This window comes from Tachypleus tridentatus, chromosome 12, assembly GCF_004210375.1.
Source record: "Tachypleus tridentatus isolate NWPU-2018 chromosome 12, ASM421037v1, whole genome shotgun sequence".
Classification (NCBI taxonomy): Eukaryota; Metazoa; Arthropoda; class Merostomata; order Xiphosura; family Limulidae; genus Tachypleus; species Tachypleus tridentatus.
The window spans coordinates 137,294,204-137,313,086 of NC_134836.1; the positions used below are offsets into that span (position 1 = coordinate 137,294,204).

Consider the following 18,883-nt stretch of genomic DNA (forward strand, 5'->3'; position numbering starts at 1 on the left):
CAGCATGGACATGTGGTTAGGGCGCTCGATCCGTAATGTGGAGGTCGTACCAAACATTTACATCCTTTCAGCCATGTGGGCGTTATAATGAGACGTTTAGTTTCACTATTCGTTGGTAAAATAGTAGCCCAAGAGTTGACGGTAGGCAGTGACGACCAGCTGCCTTCCCCTTACTTTTAAACTATTAAATTAAGAACGGATAGGGCAGATAGCCTTCATGCAGCTATGCGCGAAATTCAGAAACAAATATATGACAAACTCTAAGAGTAAAGAATATAAAACAAGTTTCTAAATAAACAAATCTCAGACACTTTCTACACTTTATTTATTGCGAAGAAATCTCAAATATATTTTGTCATGTAAGTTTCAAATTGTTTCGTTTTCTCCAGTATCATCAAGTTGGATAAACAATGTTATACTTTTCCTTAAATGAAAAGAAAAGTGAGATTGCATTCTAGTCGTTTCTACTCTCGTAAGCAAACATAACCACCCATTTTTTGTTGTCTTATAACTTTAGAAATAGTAGAGTTTGGCTTTTATTTGGACCTAGAAATCGTAAGGTTTGACATCTTTTTTAATGCAACCAAATGATTTGGTCACGTAAATATACTCCGTAATCTGTGTGCATTCAAATAAATAATCTTTCGAAACATTAGCCATTGTTCATTATTAGTATTGTATAACATAAAAGGTTCGCCTAATTTATCAACTAATTAATTACTTATAACAAACCCTGAGTTCTTCTCCGTTTTCGGAAATTAAAGAGTTTGTCCTGCAGGTATATGGAAATACCCTGAACAATTTTATGTGGGACCCGCCATGGCCAAGTGTGTTAAGACGTTCGACTCGTAATCCGAGGGTTGCGGGTTCGAATCCCCATCCCACCAAACATGCTCAATATTTCAGCTATGGAGGCGTTGTAATGTGACGGTTAATCCCACTATTCGTTGGTAAATAAGTAGCCCAAGAGTTGGCAGTGGGTGGTGATGACTAGCTGCCTTCCTTCTAGTCTTACACTGCTAAATTAGGGACGGCAAGCGCAGATAGCCCTTGAATAGCTGTGCGCGAAATTAAAAAAAACAAAACAACTTTATGCGATTACAAAGTCAAAAGCTTTCCAATAAAAATATTTTACAGCTCGATGAAGTTTCCATCACAAGAGTCGGAAGTTAGTCATTGATAAATATTTACATATGAAGATGACAGTCGTATGTTCTGTCGTAATATGTAGCATTTTATATTGGATATTTAATAATCAACATGGTTTCACTAAGTGAATAACTTGCCTTTCAAAAGTTTTGACATTTTCTGTGAAGATTATTCCTTATGTAGATCAGGCTAAGGATGTAGATTTGGTGTACTTGGATTTTCAGAAACCATTTGACAAAGTACCACACACAAGGGTTTTGAAAATATCTCTATAGATGTGGAGGATAAGTTAGTTAATTTTATAGAAGAGTACTGGATGGAAGAAAGTGGAGGGTTGTTATAATTGGAGCTCCGTTAAACTGGATTAATGTTTCAAGTAAGGTACTTCAGGAGTCAGTCTTAAGATCTTTGGTCAATTTGATTTACATTAGTGATATAGATGAAGGAATGATCAATACATTAGATGTACTGATGATATTAAGATCTTGGGTGTTGTTAGCTGTGAAGAGGATGATACTGATTTACAAAAAGGATTTAGATCATTTAGTGAGTTAGACAAATAAATGGTACATGGGTTTTAATTATAATAAATGCAAAATAATGCATGTGAGTTACTATAATCTGAATTATAATATAATTTGGATGGAAATAATATTGACAGTGTTATGAAATAACAGAATCTTGGTTTAACTGTCGATCAGACACTAAAGCCATCAAAACAGTGTGCTGTTTCTAATGGTAAGGCCAATAGAATTTTAGGTTGGATCTACACAAATATTGAATATAAAGGTAAAGAAGTTATAATTCCTTTGTATAGCGTACTTGTTAGACCACATCTGGAAATTGTTTTAAATCTTGTGCTCCTTACCTTAGGAAAGACATTGAATTGTTGGAAAGGGCTCAGATTTGTTTTGAATTTCGCGCAAAGCTACACGAGGGTTATTTGCGTTAGTCGTCCCTAATTAAGCAGTGAAAAAACTAGAGGGAAGGCAGCTAGTCATCACCACCCACCGCCAACTTTTGGGCTACTCTTTTACCAACGAATAGTGGGATTGACCGTAATATTATAACGCCTCCATGGCTGAAAGGGCAAGTGTGTTTGGTGCGACGGAGATTCGAACATGCGACCTTCGGATTACGAGTCGAGTGCCTTAACCACGTGGTCTAGCTAGGCCTAGAAAGGGTTCAGAGGGTAAATACTAGAATGGCGCCTTGGAGGGGTTTCCATATGAGAATATGTTAAGATATCTGAATTTGTTTTCTTTTGATAAAGAAGAATTAGATAGATCTAATTTTCACCCAAAACAGTTTTATTTTTTAACATCGTGGTTAGCCCCTGTAATGGATCGCCTTCAGATATTATGGAGTCGTTAAATTTAAATTTAAAGTGAATTTAAAAGAACATTTGTAACCCATATGAATGATAAGGGTTGGCTTTACTAATTTATTTATTTATTCAATTAACAGTTTAAGTAGGTCCCTTGTTGTCAGTAAACATTTTTTTATGTTCCACCATAAATAAATTATTTCTTTATTGTTATAAGTCGTTGTTTGCTGATTTATTATTAAGTAGTTTGGCAGCTACTCGACGTATAACCAAGAATAAAATTGTTATATTAAATTACTGTCACAATATTAAGTTGACGACATACACACTTAATTTGATTACAGAACTGATCTGACACGGCATTTCATGATAATATTCAATCCGATAGGTAGCGGGTGTGCATATAGTGCGCACGCATGAAAAAAATGACCAATACGTAGATAATGATTGAAATCGGTACAAAACTAATTAAATATAGATTGAAGGAAACATGTAACCGCTTCTTAACGAGTATTTTGAAGGGTAGTGTAACGATATGTTCGATATAGTGGGTATTAGCTTCTATGGGTGGTTTCTACTTACTGTTATTGCCTTTGTTTTAGCGAATCTTGTAGCATCCCAAAGAGTCAAAAACTGGGGTGAAAACGTTTATGAAGAAACGAAATGTAACGAAAACGATGGTTTTGTTAATCGTGAAACGAACGGGTCAAGTCAAACAGATGGCGAGGAAGCGGCATCTATAGCGGCAAAACTTGAATATGATGGTGTTTCAAGTCAAGCAAAAACTGTTTCCCAGCCCAGTATCCCCGAGACTCGAGGTCCTGATGCAGAGAGTGTGGAGTGGATTAATAATTCTTTAAGATGGTTATACTCTCAGTGTAATGCGAGTGTGCTTGTCGAATCATGGTTGTCTGCTTTGAACGCTCGGGCAAGAAAAGCGTCAACTGAGGTAAGGACAACATTTAAGTTTTGAGTTTGTGTATGGTCCAACGTAATGTATTCTCTAAATTAATCAGTAACTTAAAATGTGTTAAAGCCTTAATGCTAAAAGTTACTACAAACTACAAGAACTACTACTATTAATAGTACTAGTGACAAAGATAGATAAAACATTCAAATTCTGAATTTAAGGTTATGAGCAAAAATAAAACCACTATAGCAAACAAAAATAATAATGTTTATCGCGTTTTATCTTTAAGAAACAGTACTGTAGTCATTCTCAGGAATGGCTGTGAACAATAGTAGTACTGGTAGAAAGAAATTAGAAGTGATTTGCAAGAGGTTGGAAAATAATGTTTTAAATTAGAGTTACAGAAGAATATTATTTTGCAATGTAACTTAAAGTTAAAACTAATAAATAATGTACATGTACATAAAAAGTTATTAAAAAGTTAATATTTGGACAAAGTGTCTGTGAAAATTTGGAGTAGAAACTAGCTGATCCTCAGTCAGATAAAGGTTGAGAACACCAAGTTGAAATGCATAGGTCTAAACTATAAATTATGTTTAATAGAATTTAAATATACAAATTATTAAAAGAAAGACTGCATTTCCTTAACTGTGAGTTTGTGAGAGGTGTAATAATATAATATAAGCTGTATATTTTATTGCTTTTGTTTTCTAGAAATTTAAAAGCTTTCAAAACAGAAGAGTAATTAATTTTTAATATATGATTTGTTTAGCTGTGTTATTCATTACTGTAGTGGAATAACCATGAGATAAATTGTGATTTATTATTTGGATTATTTGAGGAAGTGTGAGGGTTTTTGTTAGTGATACTACTATTTGTGGCTATAGGATATGAACTTTGAAAGCTTTAGTTTGTTCTAAACAACTTTATAATGAACAACTGCATGTTGGTTACCTAGGGATGACAATAGAGGCAGATCACTATATCAAATTGAATGATTCATTTGTCATTCTCTTCATTAAAGTAACATGCCATTGATTGCTATAACTAGTGGAAAAAGTTCCTTGTGGTTTTCCTTTCTAGAATTAATAGGGTAAAGCTTCATATGAGAGGTCTGTTCAAACTAGTCAAAGGGGCCATTATAAAATAGAAACCATCCTTGAAAAGATAAATTGTTGATTTAAGACATTGTGTGACATAATACTCGAGGAAAGCAGATATAATCTCCAACAAGTGTGTTCTTATTTGTTCCAACTTTCTTAGCATATCTTTGTTTGAAAAAACAAAAAAAGTAGATCCAGTAGAATTAGTTTTTGAAAGTAGTTATTGACCCCATGTGAATGAATAGAGAGAGATCAAAGTACATATTCCATGATTTCCTACAGAGTACCTTTCAATATGGTATTATGTGTGTGATTTCAGTTATCAATTATTCATCTTATGATAACTTACTGCTTATTAAGTGACAGATTGACCTAGAGGAGAGTAAATACTAGATTAAAATAACTGTGTAATTTGGAAATGCTCTAGGTGATACATGTTTGTACAACATGTACAACGTTTTGATCTCTGGCACTGTCATTCTGAACTACACAGATGTTCTTTATCATTGAAACGTGTACTCGAGAATGATTGAACCAGTAATTGAAATGCTGTACCTGTTCTGAAAACAAACCTTACTTACTGTAAAAACTGTAAGTAATATAATATTATTTCAAACAGTTCTGTTTTACTCTGGATTCATTTGTCTCAAAAACAAAATGAAGAAAGCCAGAACAAATGATTAAAACAAACTTGTTAATACTGCATTGAACCATCAAGTTTTTTTTTTTTTCTCAAAATATATATTTAAGTACATTTTTATACAAGGACATTGTTACTACTATAAAGAACTTTAACAATCAATAAGATAACATCCATGTCATTTGTCAGTCTTCAAGGCTATGACCATGTAGAAATGAACTAACCTCAGCTGTAAATGGCTTGGCATAAAGTATTAGGTAAATGTGTTATACTTACAAGATCAAGGGACAGTTCTAAGGTTTCAGAACTTATCCAGAGCAAAGCCATGGTTATAAAAACATCCATTTTTCTCAATAAAATAGATATGTTGAATTTATTTGTTGAAACTCAAGAAATATGGTAATTTCTCCTATTACTATATAAGGAAATGAGTTTTAATCAGTGAAGAAAAGCTAACAACTTCCAGACATGTATATTTTTCCACCCAAGCTTTGATCCTTTGTATGATCCTTTTGTATCACTGGGTGTAACAAGTTAGCATAAACAGTGTATGTTAAAATATCTTCAGAGCATGAGATTATTTTGATTGAAACTGACCAATGTTATTTATGATTTATATGTGCCAATGCTGCAGATAAACATTCAACTGTCTTGATGATTTTGTAGCATTATGCATATGTCAAGTAAGAAAGTAATATTTGTTTTCATGACAGTATTTTACTTATCACATATGAATTATTTATATATTTGAAATAACTTTTGAATTTTCAAGTTCCTTTATTTACTGCAAGAAATGGATTACCAAGCAGATTTTAGTCCAGTGTAATTCTACTCAAACTATAACAGATGTGCCCCAGATAAGAAACATAGCTGTTTAAATACACATTTTTCATGAGATAAATAAAACACCAGAATACCAGACATGCATACTGTTTACCACTTTACATATCATTCACTTACATGTGTATATTTTCCACTTCAAGAAAAAAATGAAAACTTGTATCATTAATAAAATAAACAAAATGTGAGAAATACCTCAAGCCTAAACTGATTTGGTGTCATTTATGGGGTTTGATGTAAATTCTCCTTAACAAACCCTACAAATTGTTTGCATTGCATTTTACAACAAAAACTGAACTGTAATTCAGTGAAATTATTTTTTCCTGTAATTGGAATAGCAAGTAAAATAATGTATTAGGTCTATATGTCATTCACAAATTCTTTCTACACTGAAATTACAAGTTTTAGTGAGGGAGAGAAAAAGAGGAATTTATAACTGTGTGATAAAGTGATTACTTGTATCTCAGAGTTACTGTTGAAATTAATATTATACCAGTGTAATTTTAATTAATAATTGTCAGTTGTATTTATTTTATGCTGTAATTGTCTCAGGTTGTCCTTAATACAGAAGAAAGAAGAGCAATGTTTGTGTAAATAAATACAGCAAATGTTGAGTGGTAGACAACAAAAGGTCCCTGAAACCCAAAAACATGAAGTTATCTCTACTGAAAGTTAATTTGAGGAATAAGATACTCATCAGTTTAAAAGCTTACCTGTAATACAAGTAATTCTTCTATACATTTTTAATAACAAAAACCTTTTAGAAGTGTTTACTTTTCATAAGTAGGTTTCAATCCCTGAAGTGGATACAGTGTTAATTAGTCTTGTGAGGATTTGTAATCTGTTTGAAGAATGACATTAAACAAATGTTCTGCAGCTGTAGACATAGCTGTTGTCAACTCAAGGAAATCAATCCATCACTCATTTCATAATTCATCTTAATTTATACCTTTTTCATGCTGTTTAAAGAATTTTTTAAAGATTTTTTTATCCCCTGAGGACTTCATAAGGATTAAATGATTGAAACTGTCTGATAAGAAATTATGATTATTTTTATTTGATAGCTTTTTGAAGAACAGCTTTCAATAATCTTCAATGTATCATCATTTCCAGTTTTGTTTTTAATTTTTAGACAATGAAAGGGCTTTAAAACTGTGTTTAACCACTTCATATTATGATTTGAAAAATATGTTCAAAAGAGTTGTGAATATTTTAAGTATAGTAGGTAACTAAATGGATGATTTGTGTTCTATCTTGTAGGTTAGAAGGTCCAAGGTGTGAGCCATGGTATGTTGTTAAACATTTAATGTTTTGTACAGTATCACCAATTGGTTGAAAAGCAGTGTAGGAAGCTGGTCTTGAGGACTAGTTGCCTCATCAAGTTAGGGATGGATGTGACTGTCCCATGGGACACTTGACTTAATTAACCTTTTATGTGTCCAAAGGATGTGTGATTTTTCAGATGAACAACCATATTAAATAAAAGAAAATATACCACATTTTATTTCATTTTTACAGTGTTCCTGTTTAAAGGTTTTTTCTCATGGAACTTTAGTTCAAAGTGTGCATGTTTAGTTTTTTAGCATGCTCAGTAACCACATTGCAAGTTCAAGTGATGTTTATTAGGAACAAATATGAGAAGTTGAAATACACGTATTATATGCATGTGTGTGAAAGTCTTTAAAAGCTGAACTAAATATTTGTGTTAATAATTATTATTAGGCTTTGTTGATTTTAGTTAAAGTGAATAAACAATTACATAAGCTTTATGTGTGAAATAATCCACAGGTATAATTGAAAAAACGTGTACGTGTCACGTGTGAAATAATCCACAGGTATAATTGAAAAAAAGCGATATGTATGTCGTGTCGCGTGAAATAATCCACAGGTATAATTGAAAAAAACGTGTACGTGTCACGCGTGAAATAATCCACAGGTATAATTGAAAAAACGTGTACGTGTCACGCGTGAAATAATCCACAGGTATAATTGAAAAAACGCGTATACGTGTCACGTGTGAAATAATCTATGGGTATAACTCAAACAGTTGTTCATGTGTTACATGTGTGATATAATTCATGGGTACAATTCAAACAGTTGTTCATGTGCTACATGTGTAGCTGTATCTTGCATTAAGTACTTTTGTTTTAATTCTGATAAGAAGGAAGCTTCAGCACACTAAATTGATTGATAAGTGGTTTAAATTGGTTCTTGATGTTTCACTGTATAAATAACATGTTCAGTTTTCTTGTTAGTACACTAATTATATATTTATTTCTGTTTGTAGAATGATATTCTTGTTGAATTTGAGTGTGTTAAAACATGGAGTCTTCCTCCCATGCTGTGCGACCTCTATACAACATCAGAGTCTAATAATGATGTGGTAGGTACAAGTTAAGTTTAGTGTATCGATTTATGATTATAGCCATGAAAAGAGTTTGGAATATGTTGGTCATTTGCAGTCAGTTTTCTTTTTTTAATATTTTATCACACTCACAATTTTTTTTTATGTATCATTTTTTTGTTTTTAAAAAACATTCAACATACAATTCAGTATCAATTTTATAGTAATCATTTTTTATACCACTGTGAGCTTTAACAATAAATTGTGTTTCAAAAATGTTTCCCTATCTCTATCTCACCAGTGGTTTCATAGTAAATTGGAGTTTATAACACAAGAAGTTGTTGTTCGGAATGAAGCTACAAATAAGCAAAGGAAATGAGAACATTTTTATCAACATTTGTTTCCCATAGTTTATATTGTATGAAAGCTTTGTTCTTCTGTTACTTTTGGAAAACTAGCATTATAACAAAATAACGTGTAGAAACTATGCAGGGTTGGTTCTACATCATGTTACTTTTTTTATTGATATGATTGGTTTGAATGTATGAATAATTTTCAGTATAAATACATGCTATCATACCTAAAACGTTTTAGGTACTTTGCCACAAATATTTCAAGATTATTAATTGATGATATGAGAGGATTCTTTATCTTATGACGAGCAAGATTTTTATATAATTTGTTGACTCTTAACCCTTTTGGCGTGGTTGGTGACCACAGTCAACTTGAAGGCTCAGCGTGGCAGGGGACCTTTCTTTATTCCTGTTATTCTTATGTATTGAATTTAACATATATAGTATTGGGTACAACCACTGAATATTTCAGGAACGTTTGTTGAGTTATTGCTGAGATATCATGCGTTTAGTACTGATACCGTAATTAGTTGAAGTATCAAACGTATATATTCAGCGCCATGTCAAACATTCAAAGTTGTTATTCAGTGCCGGAAGGGTTAAACAGTCCAAATAATTATGTTCCTAAATTATTTTTATTTCAAGGATTGTCCTTTTGATATTTCTTTATAATGCTAGCTAAACTCTTAAAGGTGTCATGTTACTTCTAAAGTTTACAGTGATGAGCCACTAGGAGAATATATCTTTTTCAGATGTTTACATGTATTTTTTTAAAAACTGTATGCAGGTGTGTCCACAATTAATTTTATTGTGCAATATATGTATGTTGTCATAAAATAACATTTAACCCATAGCATGAAGTTCTACATCTCTCAGATTCCTTCTAGAGATATTATAATTGTTTGGTCTCCTGTAGTTGTTGGCTGACAGTTTATAAGTACAGAACACTGCAGCAAAACTGTTTGTGTTTAACAAGGAAGTCTTGAAATTCTCAAATATTGTCTCAGAAAAAACGAAATGTTTCTTTCATCACCTTCTCAAATGAATTATAAGTTTGTTTGCTCTGACCTATAAAATACAAGGAACTTTAATGGCACCAATTAACCAAGTTTGTTAATGGTAAACTTCCTTAACAAAGATTGAACCAAGAGGAGTGGTCATAACAGTGAATCACTTGGTTTTACAGATTTCCAACAAAACTACTTTTCTTTTTAAACAGTAAGAGTATGTAAATATTTGAGATGTTTGAAAGCTAAAACATATAAAATAAAATTCCTGTGATTACTTTGAGACAAATATCTCTCAAATTCTTTATTTTTCAAGGCAGTGTATTTGTGAATAATGCTGTCCCATCAGATATATCATAATGGAGGAATATACAAATCCATAATTTTGTTAACAAGATAAAATTAATAAAAATTAGTTGTTGACAAGCAATGGAGCAAAACTGTGTGATCCTTATGTTTGTGAGAGAGATCTAAATTATCCGGTCCATGTGTTTGTATTATAGATCTAAGGGATTTTTGTGGCATAGTGGAAGGTCAGAATCGACCTAGGACAAAACTGTATTTTGTACACAGATATTGGATATTTTGTTTTGTTAATTCCACAAGTTATTAATAACATTTCCATAACTTCTTGCATGTTGTAAACCACCAAACACAATACATTTCGTTGCAATACTAGAACTTAAATTCGAAGATGAGCTGTAAGCAAGAAGCAAACTAAACATTTTGGCCAAGTAAGTAAAGTTTAGTTGTGATATTAAACAAAATGATGCCTTCACCACTGACTTCACCCAGACAGAACACCAACATCTTTGAATATTTTTACACTTATGATATAAAACACATATTTAACTTCATAATGTGGTCATAGTAACATGCCTACTTAATGTAACTTCCATAAAGTATTTCAGCCAACTCTTGCTTTAGTGAGTTAAAACTTTCTTACACCATGGAAATTCTTTCAAATTGTTAATCTAATTTATTGTATTTTAAAGTTTAATGATAAAAAGTTTAACAACTGTATTGTATCTTAGAACGTCCCATCAGGTTTCCAGTATTGTCAGTCATATAGTCACGAGCCAATACATATCTAATGTGTTCAGTACAATCTGTATCCACCCAGTACATATCTAATGTGTTCAGTACAATCTGTATCCACCCAGTACATATCTAATGTGTTCAGTACAATCTGTATCTACCCAGTACATATCTAATGTGTTCAGTACAATCTGTATCCACCCAGTACATATATAATGTGTTCAGTACAATCTGTATCCACCCAGCACATATCTAATGTGTTCAGTACAATCTGTATCCACCCAGCACATATCTAATGTGTTCAGTACAATCTGTGTCCACCCAGTACATATCTAATGTGTTCAGTACAATCTGTGTCCACCCAGTACATATCTAATGTGTTCAGTACAATCTGTATCCACCCAGTACATATCTAATGTGTTCAGTACAATCTGTATCCACCCAGTACATATCTAATGTGTTCAGTACAATCTGTATCCACCCAGTACATATCTAATGTGTTCAGTACAATCTGTATCCACCCAGTACATATCTAATGTGTTCAGTACAATCTGTATCCACCCAGTACATATCTAATGTGTTCAGTACAATCTGTATCCACCCAGTACATATCTAATGTGTTCAGTACAATCTGTATCCACCCAGTACATATCTAATGTGTTCAGTACAATCTGTATCCACCCAGCACATATCTAATGTGTTCAGTACAATCTGTGTCCACCCAGTACATATCTAATGTGTTCAGTACAATCTGTATCTACCCAGTACATATCTAATGTGTTCAGTACAATCTGTATCTACCCAGTACATATCTAATGTGTTCAGTACAATCTGTATCCACCCAGTATATATCTAATGTGTTCAGTACAATCTGTATCCACCCAGTACATATCAGTGTCCACATTTGTAACATATTTAGTACACAGTAGATTAAAATATTGAGTTAAGTATTTCAAACATCTTGATATAAGAGTAATTGTAGGCCTTTCACCCTCTTATGTGCTAGAAAACTAATCATAGGTTCTTTCATTCTATTATTGGGTGATATAAGAGTTTCAAGTCCTTTCACATTATTAGTGTAGTTGAATTCAACAGACATACCAAGGACATTAAAGTTATGTATGATGTAGTGCCTACTGCTAATAGTGTTATATAAATGATGTAGTGCCTTCTGCTAATAGTGTTATATATATGATGTAGTGCCTACTGCTAATAGTGTTATATATATGATGTAGTGCCTACTTATAATAGTGTTTATATATATGATGTAGTACCTACTTCTAATAGTGTTTATACATATGATGTAGTGCCTACTGATAATAGTGTTTATATATGATCTAGTACCTACTTATAATAGTGTTATATATGATGTAGTGTTTACTGCTAAGTGTTATATATATGATGTAGTGCCTACTTATAATAGTGTTATATATATGATGTAGTGCCTACTGCTAATAGTGTTATATATATGATGTAGTGCCTACTTATAATAGTGTTTATATATATGATGTAGTGCCTACTTATAATAGTGTTATATATATGATGTAGTGCCTACTTATAATAGTGTTTATATATATGATGTAGTGCCTACTTATAATAGTGTTTATATATATGATGTAGTGCCTACTTATAATAGTGTTTATACATATGATGTAGTACCTACTTCTAATAGTGTTTATACATATGATGTAGTGCCTACTGATAATAGTGTTTATATATGATCTAGTACCTACTTATAATAGTGTTATATATGATGTAGTGCCTACTGCTAAGTGTTATATATATGATGTAGTGCCTACTTATAATAGTGTTATATATATGATGTAGTGCCTACTTATAATAGTGTTATATATATGATGTAGTGCCTACTTATAATAGTGTTATATATATGATGTAGTGCCTACTTATAATAGTGTTATATATATGATGTAGTGCCTACTTATAATAGTGTTATATATATGATGTAGTGCCTACTTATAGTAGTGTTATATATATGATGTAGTGCCTACTGCTAATAGTGTTTATATATATGATGTAGTGCCTACTGCTAATAGTGTTATATATATGATGTAGTGCCTACTGCTAATAGTGTTATATGATTCAGTAGCTACTGTGTAAAATATTTGGAAAAAATTGTGTAAACCATTCAGTAACTTCCAGTTTTTATAATTATTCGACGAGTAGTTGATTTGTTTACTTGTTGTGTAGATTAAGTGACTTTTCTATTTGAAATTAGTACAGTTATTAATAGATAGAGAGTACAGTTATACAGTACCATTTCCTTAAATTTATCGACGTTGTCACATCTCCTAATTAAATGCAGGTACCAAGATGCATCTTGTTGTTTCGTAACAGACAGATTACGACCGGTTATTAATTTTCTTACGACGCTAAGTTCTGACACCCCTGTTAATATGGTTTGGCCTTCGTGAACACGTTTCCAACAGCTCAGTGAAATGCCACGCCTTTCGATCGAATGATATTTAGCCCCTCAGAGTTCAGTGTAATCATAAGTGTAAAATATCATATTTCTTAAATAATTTGAAAGAAACATTCTGTTCAAACTAGTGGTTGAAGACCACGAAGGTTACGGTTATCGTTACGTTATTGTGACTGTCGTATGCCTCATTGCAGTAATTTAGAAGATAGCTTGAGTTATTGTGGAAGAGATAGTAACCAGTTCGACCGAACTTATTTATATTTAAAGTTGCTTGTCTAATTCATCAGCGCATATTATTTAATTTGTAGTTTTATTATAAACAGTCGCGGGTTGTTGATAACAGCGTGACATTTCAGTAACTGTACACTGATTAGGTTGAAGTTGATGCTGTCAGCAGTTGATTCTGAAAGTGTTGCGCCCGTGTATGCTCTAGAGAAACGCAAAAATCTGCTTACTGACACCACGGAATGAAAGGTTAACAAGACAGTGGTAGTTGGTTGTTGTTATTTTTTATTGTGTGTGTATGTAGACACAAATGGAGTTTATGTATAACCGCTGAAGGTGTTGCTAGACTATATGGATGGTAATTTATTTTGAAGTTCCAATAAAACATATATTTTAATACCACACCCCTACCCTGCAGGTGACTTTTGAACTTTAATATCATTCATGCCCAAAACAAAAAGAAAAAAAAACACAGTACGAACTTCAGTTTTTCTCTCATCCCACCAAGTTATCTACACAAATATAACTCAGTTATGACGCTTAACTAATTTTTAAATATACTAGCTTCATAATAACGAGTTCTCAGTGAAAAACAGAGTCTAAGGTAAATACACTTAAATATCATTACAGGCCATTTAATTTAATTTAACGTCAAATTATTCAAGAATACTTGTCGATCGATATTGGTTGTTATGGTAACGAAGTTTTCTAGAACACCAGTTGTGTCAGATTTCATTATTACTAAATCTTCACCATTGGTCAAACTTACATTACCACTGTGTTATCTTAAATCTAAGAGATAAAACTGCTTGATCGGATTTTCTCACGGTGTGGATCATCTTAAGTTTAAAGTTTGGATTTTTGATTATCACTGAAAATAATAGTGAACATCACATGTAATGATCGCACTTTTCTAATCATATTTTATGTAGTAAATTATTAAACAAATGTAAGGTTGAATGGACGTACGTAATCAAATTCATGTAGTACTCCAATACTTGTGGTGACATGCCATTACTTATTCAGATGTCACAAGTGGTCTGGTACCAGTGGTGACATGCGATTACTTATTCAGATGCCACTAGTGGTCTGGTACCAGTTGTGACATGCGATTACTTATTCAGATGCCACTAGTGGTCTGGTACCAGTAGTGACATGCGATTACTTATTCAGATGCCACTAGTGGTCTGGTACCAGTGGTGACATGCGATTACTTATTCAGATGCCACTAGTGGTCTGGTACCAGTGATGACATCTCCTACCTATTCAGATGCCACTGGTGGTCTGGTACCAGTGGTGACATTTCATAGCTATTCCGATGTTACTATTTGCGTTGAGAATTTTTTTTTTTTAATGTAGAGGAGCGAACAACGTTTCGATCTTCTTCGGGTATCATCAGGTTCACACTATTGATAATTATTTGGTTTAAGTTTCTTAGTTTTTTTACGATCGTATGAGCGTGTGCTGTTAATAGTGGTGTTAGGTATGTTAGTTCAGACATAATGGTTACATAGATAAGTACAAATACATAAAGAAAACACAAAGACTTGCACTTTTCGTTGTTCGCTCCTCTACATAGTGATTTCTCTACCCATAACAGCCGTTTTTACATATGTATATTTTCTCTACAAGTGAATTTTCTCGTCATCACAGATGTTACTATTGCTGTAATGATCTGTAAAACCAAAGGCGAAGATTAGGTACCTAAAGCTGATATTAAAAGAGGTTTATTAGTAGGTATACTACAAAATCGAAGTATGATTTCTTATGCATGGTGTTACTCATTGTATTAAAAGGAAAGATATGTTTAACCAAGTAAGCAGAGGTTTTAGTTATGTTTGTAAGTTCCTTGTAGAGTTACGTTTATAATATGTTGATACGAGTTTGACGAACCTGTACTCTAAAGGAGGCATTTTTGTTAATGACTCAGTGTAATTTGGTATTCGGGGTGCGATTCTGATGACCTTGTTTTGGAGATCTGTGGTCTTGAATATTTCTTGGTCGTCATGTTACATGTTCTCACATTGCCATGCTCGAACAGAAGCCTAATGTATGCTCTGTAGATTGTTAGAATGGTTCTAGTTGCACATCCTTTGTCAAGTCCTCTAATGCGTTTCAGAAAATTAAATCGTCTACTGGATTTTCTGTTTATATTATTAATGTGTTTCCATCAAGATAAATTTGGGTTAAACCTAAAAATGTAATGATGTTAGTAAACTTAATGTTTATATTGTTTAACTGTAGTTTAAGTTTATTGAATTTTTTATCTGAATTTATTAACTTTTTACGGAATGCAAGCACTTGAGCTTTTAGTGGGGTTAAGGGTGACGCACTCCCCGTCGCACCAAACATGTTTGTTCTTTCAGCGAAGGGGGCGATATAAAGTGACGGTAAATCCCACTATTCGTTGATAAAAGAGTAGCCCAAGAGTTGGCGGTGGGTGATGATAATCAGCTGCCTTCCCTCTAGTCTTACACTGCTAAATTAGGAACGACTAACGCAGATAGCCCTCGTGTAGCTTTGCGCGAAATTCAAAAACAAAACAAAAAACAAATAGGGTGACGCGCTACTTCTTACACCAGTGTGATATGGTGTCAAGTTTTGTCTGGACTCTAGAGATAGTGGTATCTTACACCAGTGTGATATGGTGTCAAGTTTTGTCTGGATTCTAGAGATAGTGGTATCTTACACCAGTGTGATATGGTATCAAGTTCTGTCTGGACTCTAGAGATAGTGGTATCTTACACCAGTGTGATATGGTGTTAAGTTCTGTCTGGACTCTAGAGATAGTGGTATCTTACACCAGTGTGATATGGTGTCAAGTTCTGTCTGGACTCTAGAGATAGTGGTATCTTACACCAGTGTGATATGGTGTCAAGTTCTGTCTGGACTCTAGAGATAGTGGTATCTTACACCACTGTGATATGGTGTCAAGTTTTGTCTGGACTCTAGAGATAGTGGTATCTTACACCACTGTGATATGGTGTCAAGTTTTGTCTGGACTCTAGAGATAGTGGTATCTTACACCACTGTGATATGGTGTCAAGTTTTGTCTGGACTCTAGAGATAGTGGTATCTTACACCACTGTGATATGGTGTCAAGTTTTGTCTGGACTCTAGAGATAGTGGTATCTTACACCACTGTGATATGGTGTCAAGTTTTGTCTGGACTCTAGAGATAGTGGTATCTTACACCACTGTGATATGGTGTCAAGTTTTGTCTGGACTCTAGAGATAGTGGTATCTTACACCACTGTGATATGGTGTCAAGTTTTGTCTGGACTCTAGAGATAGTGGTATCTTACACCACTGTGATATGGTGTCAAGTTTTGTCTGGACTCTAGAGATAGTGGTATCTTACATCACTGTGATATGGTGTCAAGTTTTGTTTGGACTCTAGAGATAGTGGTATCTTACACCACTGTGATATGGTGTCAAGTTTTGTCTGGACTCTAGAGATAGTGGTATCTTACACCACTGTGATATGGTGTCAAGTTTTGTCTGGACTCTAGAGATAGTGGTATCTTACACCACTGTGATATGGTGTCAAGTTTTGTCTGGACTCTAGAGATAGTGGTATCTTACACCACTGTGATATGGTGTCAAGTTTTGTCTGGACTCTAGAGATAGTGGTATCTTACACCACTGTGATATGGTGTCAAGTTTTGTCTGGACTCTAGAGATAGTGGTATCTTACACCACTGTGATATGGTGTCAAGTTTTGTCTGGACTCTAGAGATAGTGGTATCTTACACCACTGTGATATGGTGTCAAGTTTTGTCTGGACTCTAGAGATAGTGGTATCTTACACCACTGTGATATGGTGTCAAGTTTTGTCTGGACTCTAGAGATAGTGGTATCTTACACCACTGTGATATGGTGTCAAGTTTTGTCTGGACTCTAGAGATAGTGGTATCTTACACCACTGTGATATGGTGTCAAGTTTTGTCTGGACTCTAGAGATAGTGGTATCTTACACCACTGTGATATGGTGTCAAGTTTTGTCTGGACTCTAGAGATAGTGGTATCTTACACCACTGTGATATGGTGTCAAGTTTTGTCTGGACTCCAGAGATAGTGGTATTTGGGTTGCTTGAAGTACTCTACATGTCATTGGCATATTGGAATGTTAGTGTAGTTTGGGGTATATAATTAATGAGAATATTGTAGAGTATGGGGCTAAGTACTTTTAGAATATTGTAGAGTATGGGGCTAAGTACTTTTAGAATATTGTAGAGTATGGGGCTAAGTACCTTTAGAATATTGTAGAGTATGGGGCTAAGTACCTTTAGAATATTGTAGAGTATGGGGCTAAGTACCTTTAGAATATTGTAGAGTATGGGGCTAAGTACCTTTAGAATATTGTAGAGTATGGGGCTAAGTACCTTTAGAATATTGTAGAGTATGGGGCTAAGTACCTTTAGAATATTGTAGAGTATGGGGCTAAGTACCTTTAGAATATTGTAGAGTATGGGGCTAAGTACCTTTAGAATATTGTAGAGTATGGGGCTAAGTACCTTTAGAATATTGTAGAGTATGGGGCTAAGTACCTTTAGAATATTGTAGAGTATGGGGCTAAGTACCTTTAGAATATTGTAGAGTATGGGGCTAAGTACCTTTAGAATATTGTAGAGTATGGGGCTAAGTACCTTTAGAATATTGTAGAGTATGGGGCTAAGTACCTTTAGAATATTGTAGAGTATGGGGCTAAGTACCTTTAGAATATTGTAGAGTATGGGGCTAAGTACCTTTAGAATATTGTAGAGTATGGGGCTAAGTACCTTTAGAATATTGTAGAGTATGGGGCTAAGTACTTTTAGAATATTGTAGAGTATGGGGCTAAGTGCTTATTCTTGAGGTACCCCAGCTATTAAAGTGAAGGGGTTAAAGTCTGTTTCTTGTATTTTAACCTCAGCTTTTATGGTGGGTGATACGATGGGATGTCTAGTGAAACAGATGGCTTCGTAGATCATTAATGTATGTTTTAAACCTAAGGTCGTTATGCCATCCGGAATCGAATGATTTTTGATCATTAACAACGGTAATAATGGTGGTTTGTTTATAGCCTCGATATACAGAACTCGGTAAGCTTAACTGGGTGATTTACTGTTTGTCTGGCCTACATTTTGGTTGTTGCTCAGAATTGGTTTTTAGGAATTGATCCTGTTGGTTTACCTAAACTGTTAAAGTGACTAATAGGTGTATAGTTATAGGAATTACTGATATCATTATACAGGTGTATAGTTATAGGAATTACTGATATCATTATACAGGTGTATAGTTATAGGAATTACTGATATCATTATACAGGTGTATAGTTATAGGAATTACTGATATCATTATACAGGTGTATAGTTATAGGAATTACTGATATCATTATACAGGTGTATAGTTATAGGAATTACTGATATCATTATACAGGTGTATAGTTATAGGAATTACTGATATCATTATACAGGTGTATAGTTATAGGAATTACTGATATCATTATACAGGTGTATAGTTAT

At 33.5% G+C, this 18,883-nt stretch overlaps 1 protein-coding gene across 1 annotated transcript in view; it reads left to right on the forward strand.

The window, feature by feature from the left end:
* Positions 1 to 2,884: 2,884 nt before the first annotated feature.
* The window catches only part of LOC143235815 (uncharacterized), a 105,249-nt gene continuing 89,250 nt past the window's right edge, over positions 2,885 to 18,883 (forward strand). Inside the window, exons 1-2 of the mRNA XM_076474009.1 lie at positions 2,885 to 3,425; positions 8,257 to 8,352. Of these exons, the coding sequence (XP_076330124.1) occupies positions 3,012 to 3,425; positions 8,257 to 8,352 (510 nt within the window). The 5' untranslated portion in view covers positions 2,885 to 3,011. The remainder of the gene's footprint in view (positions 3,426 to 8,256; positions 8,353 to 18,883) is intronic.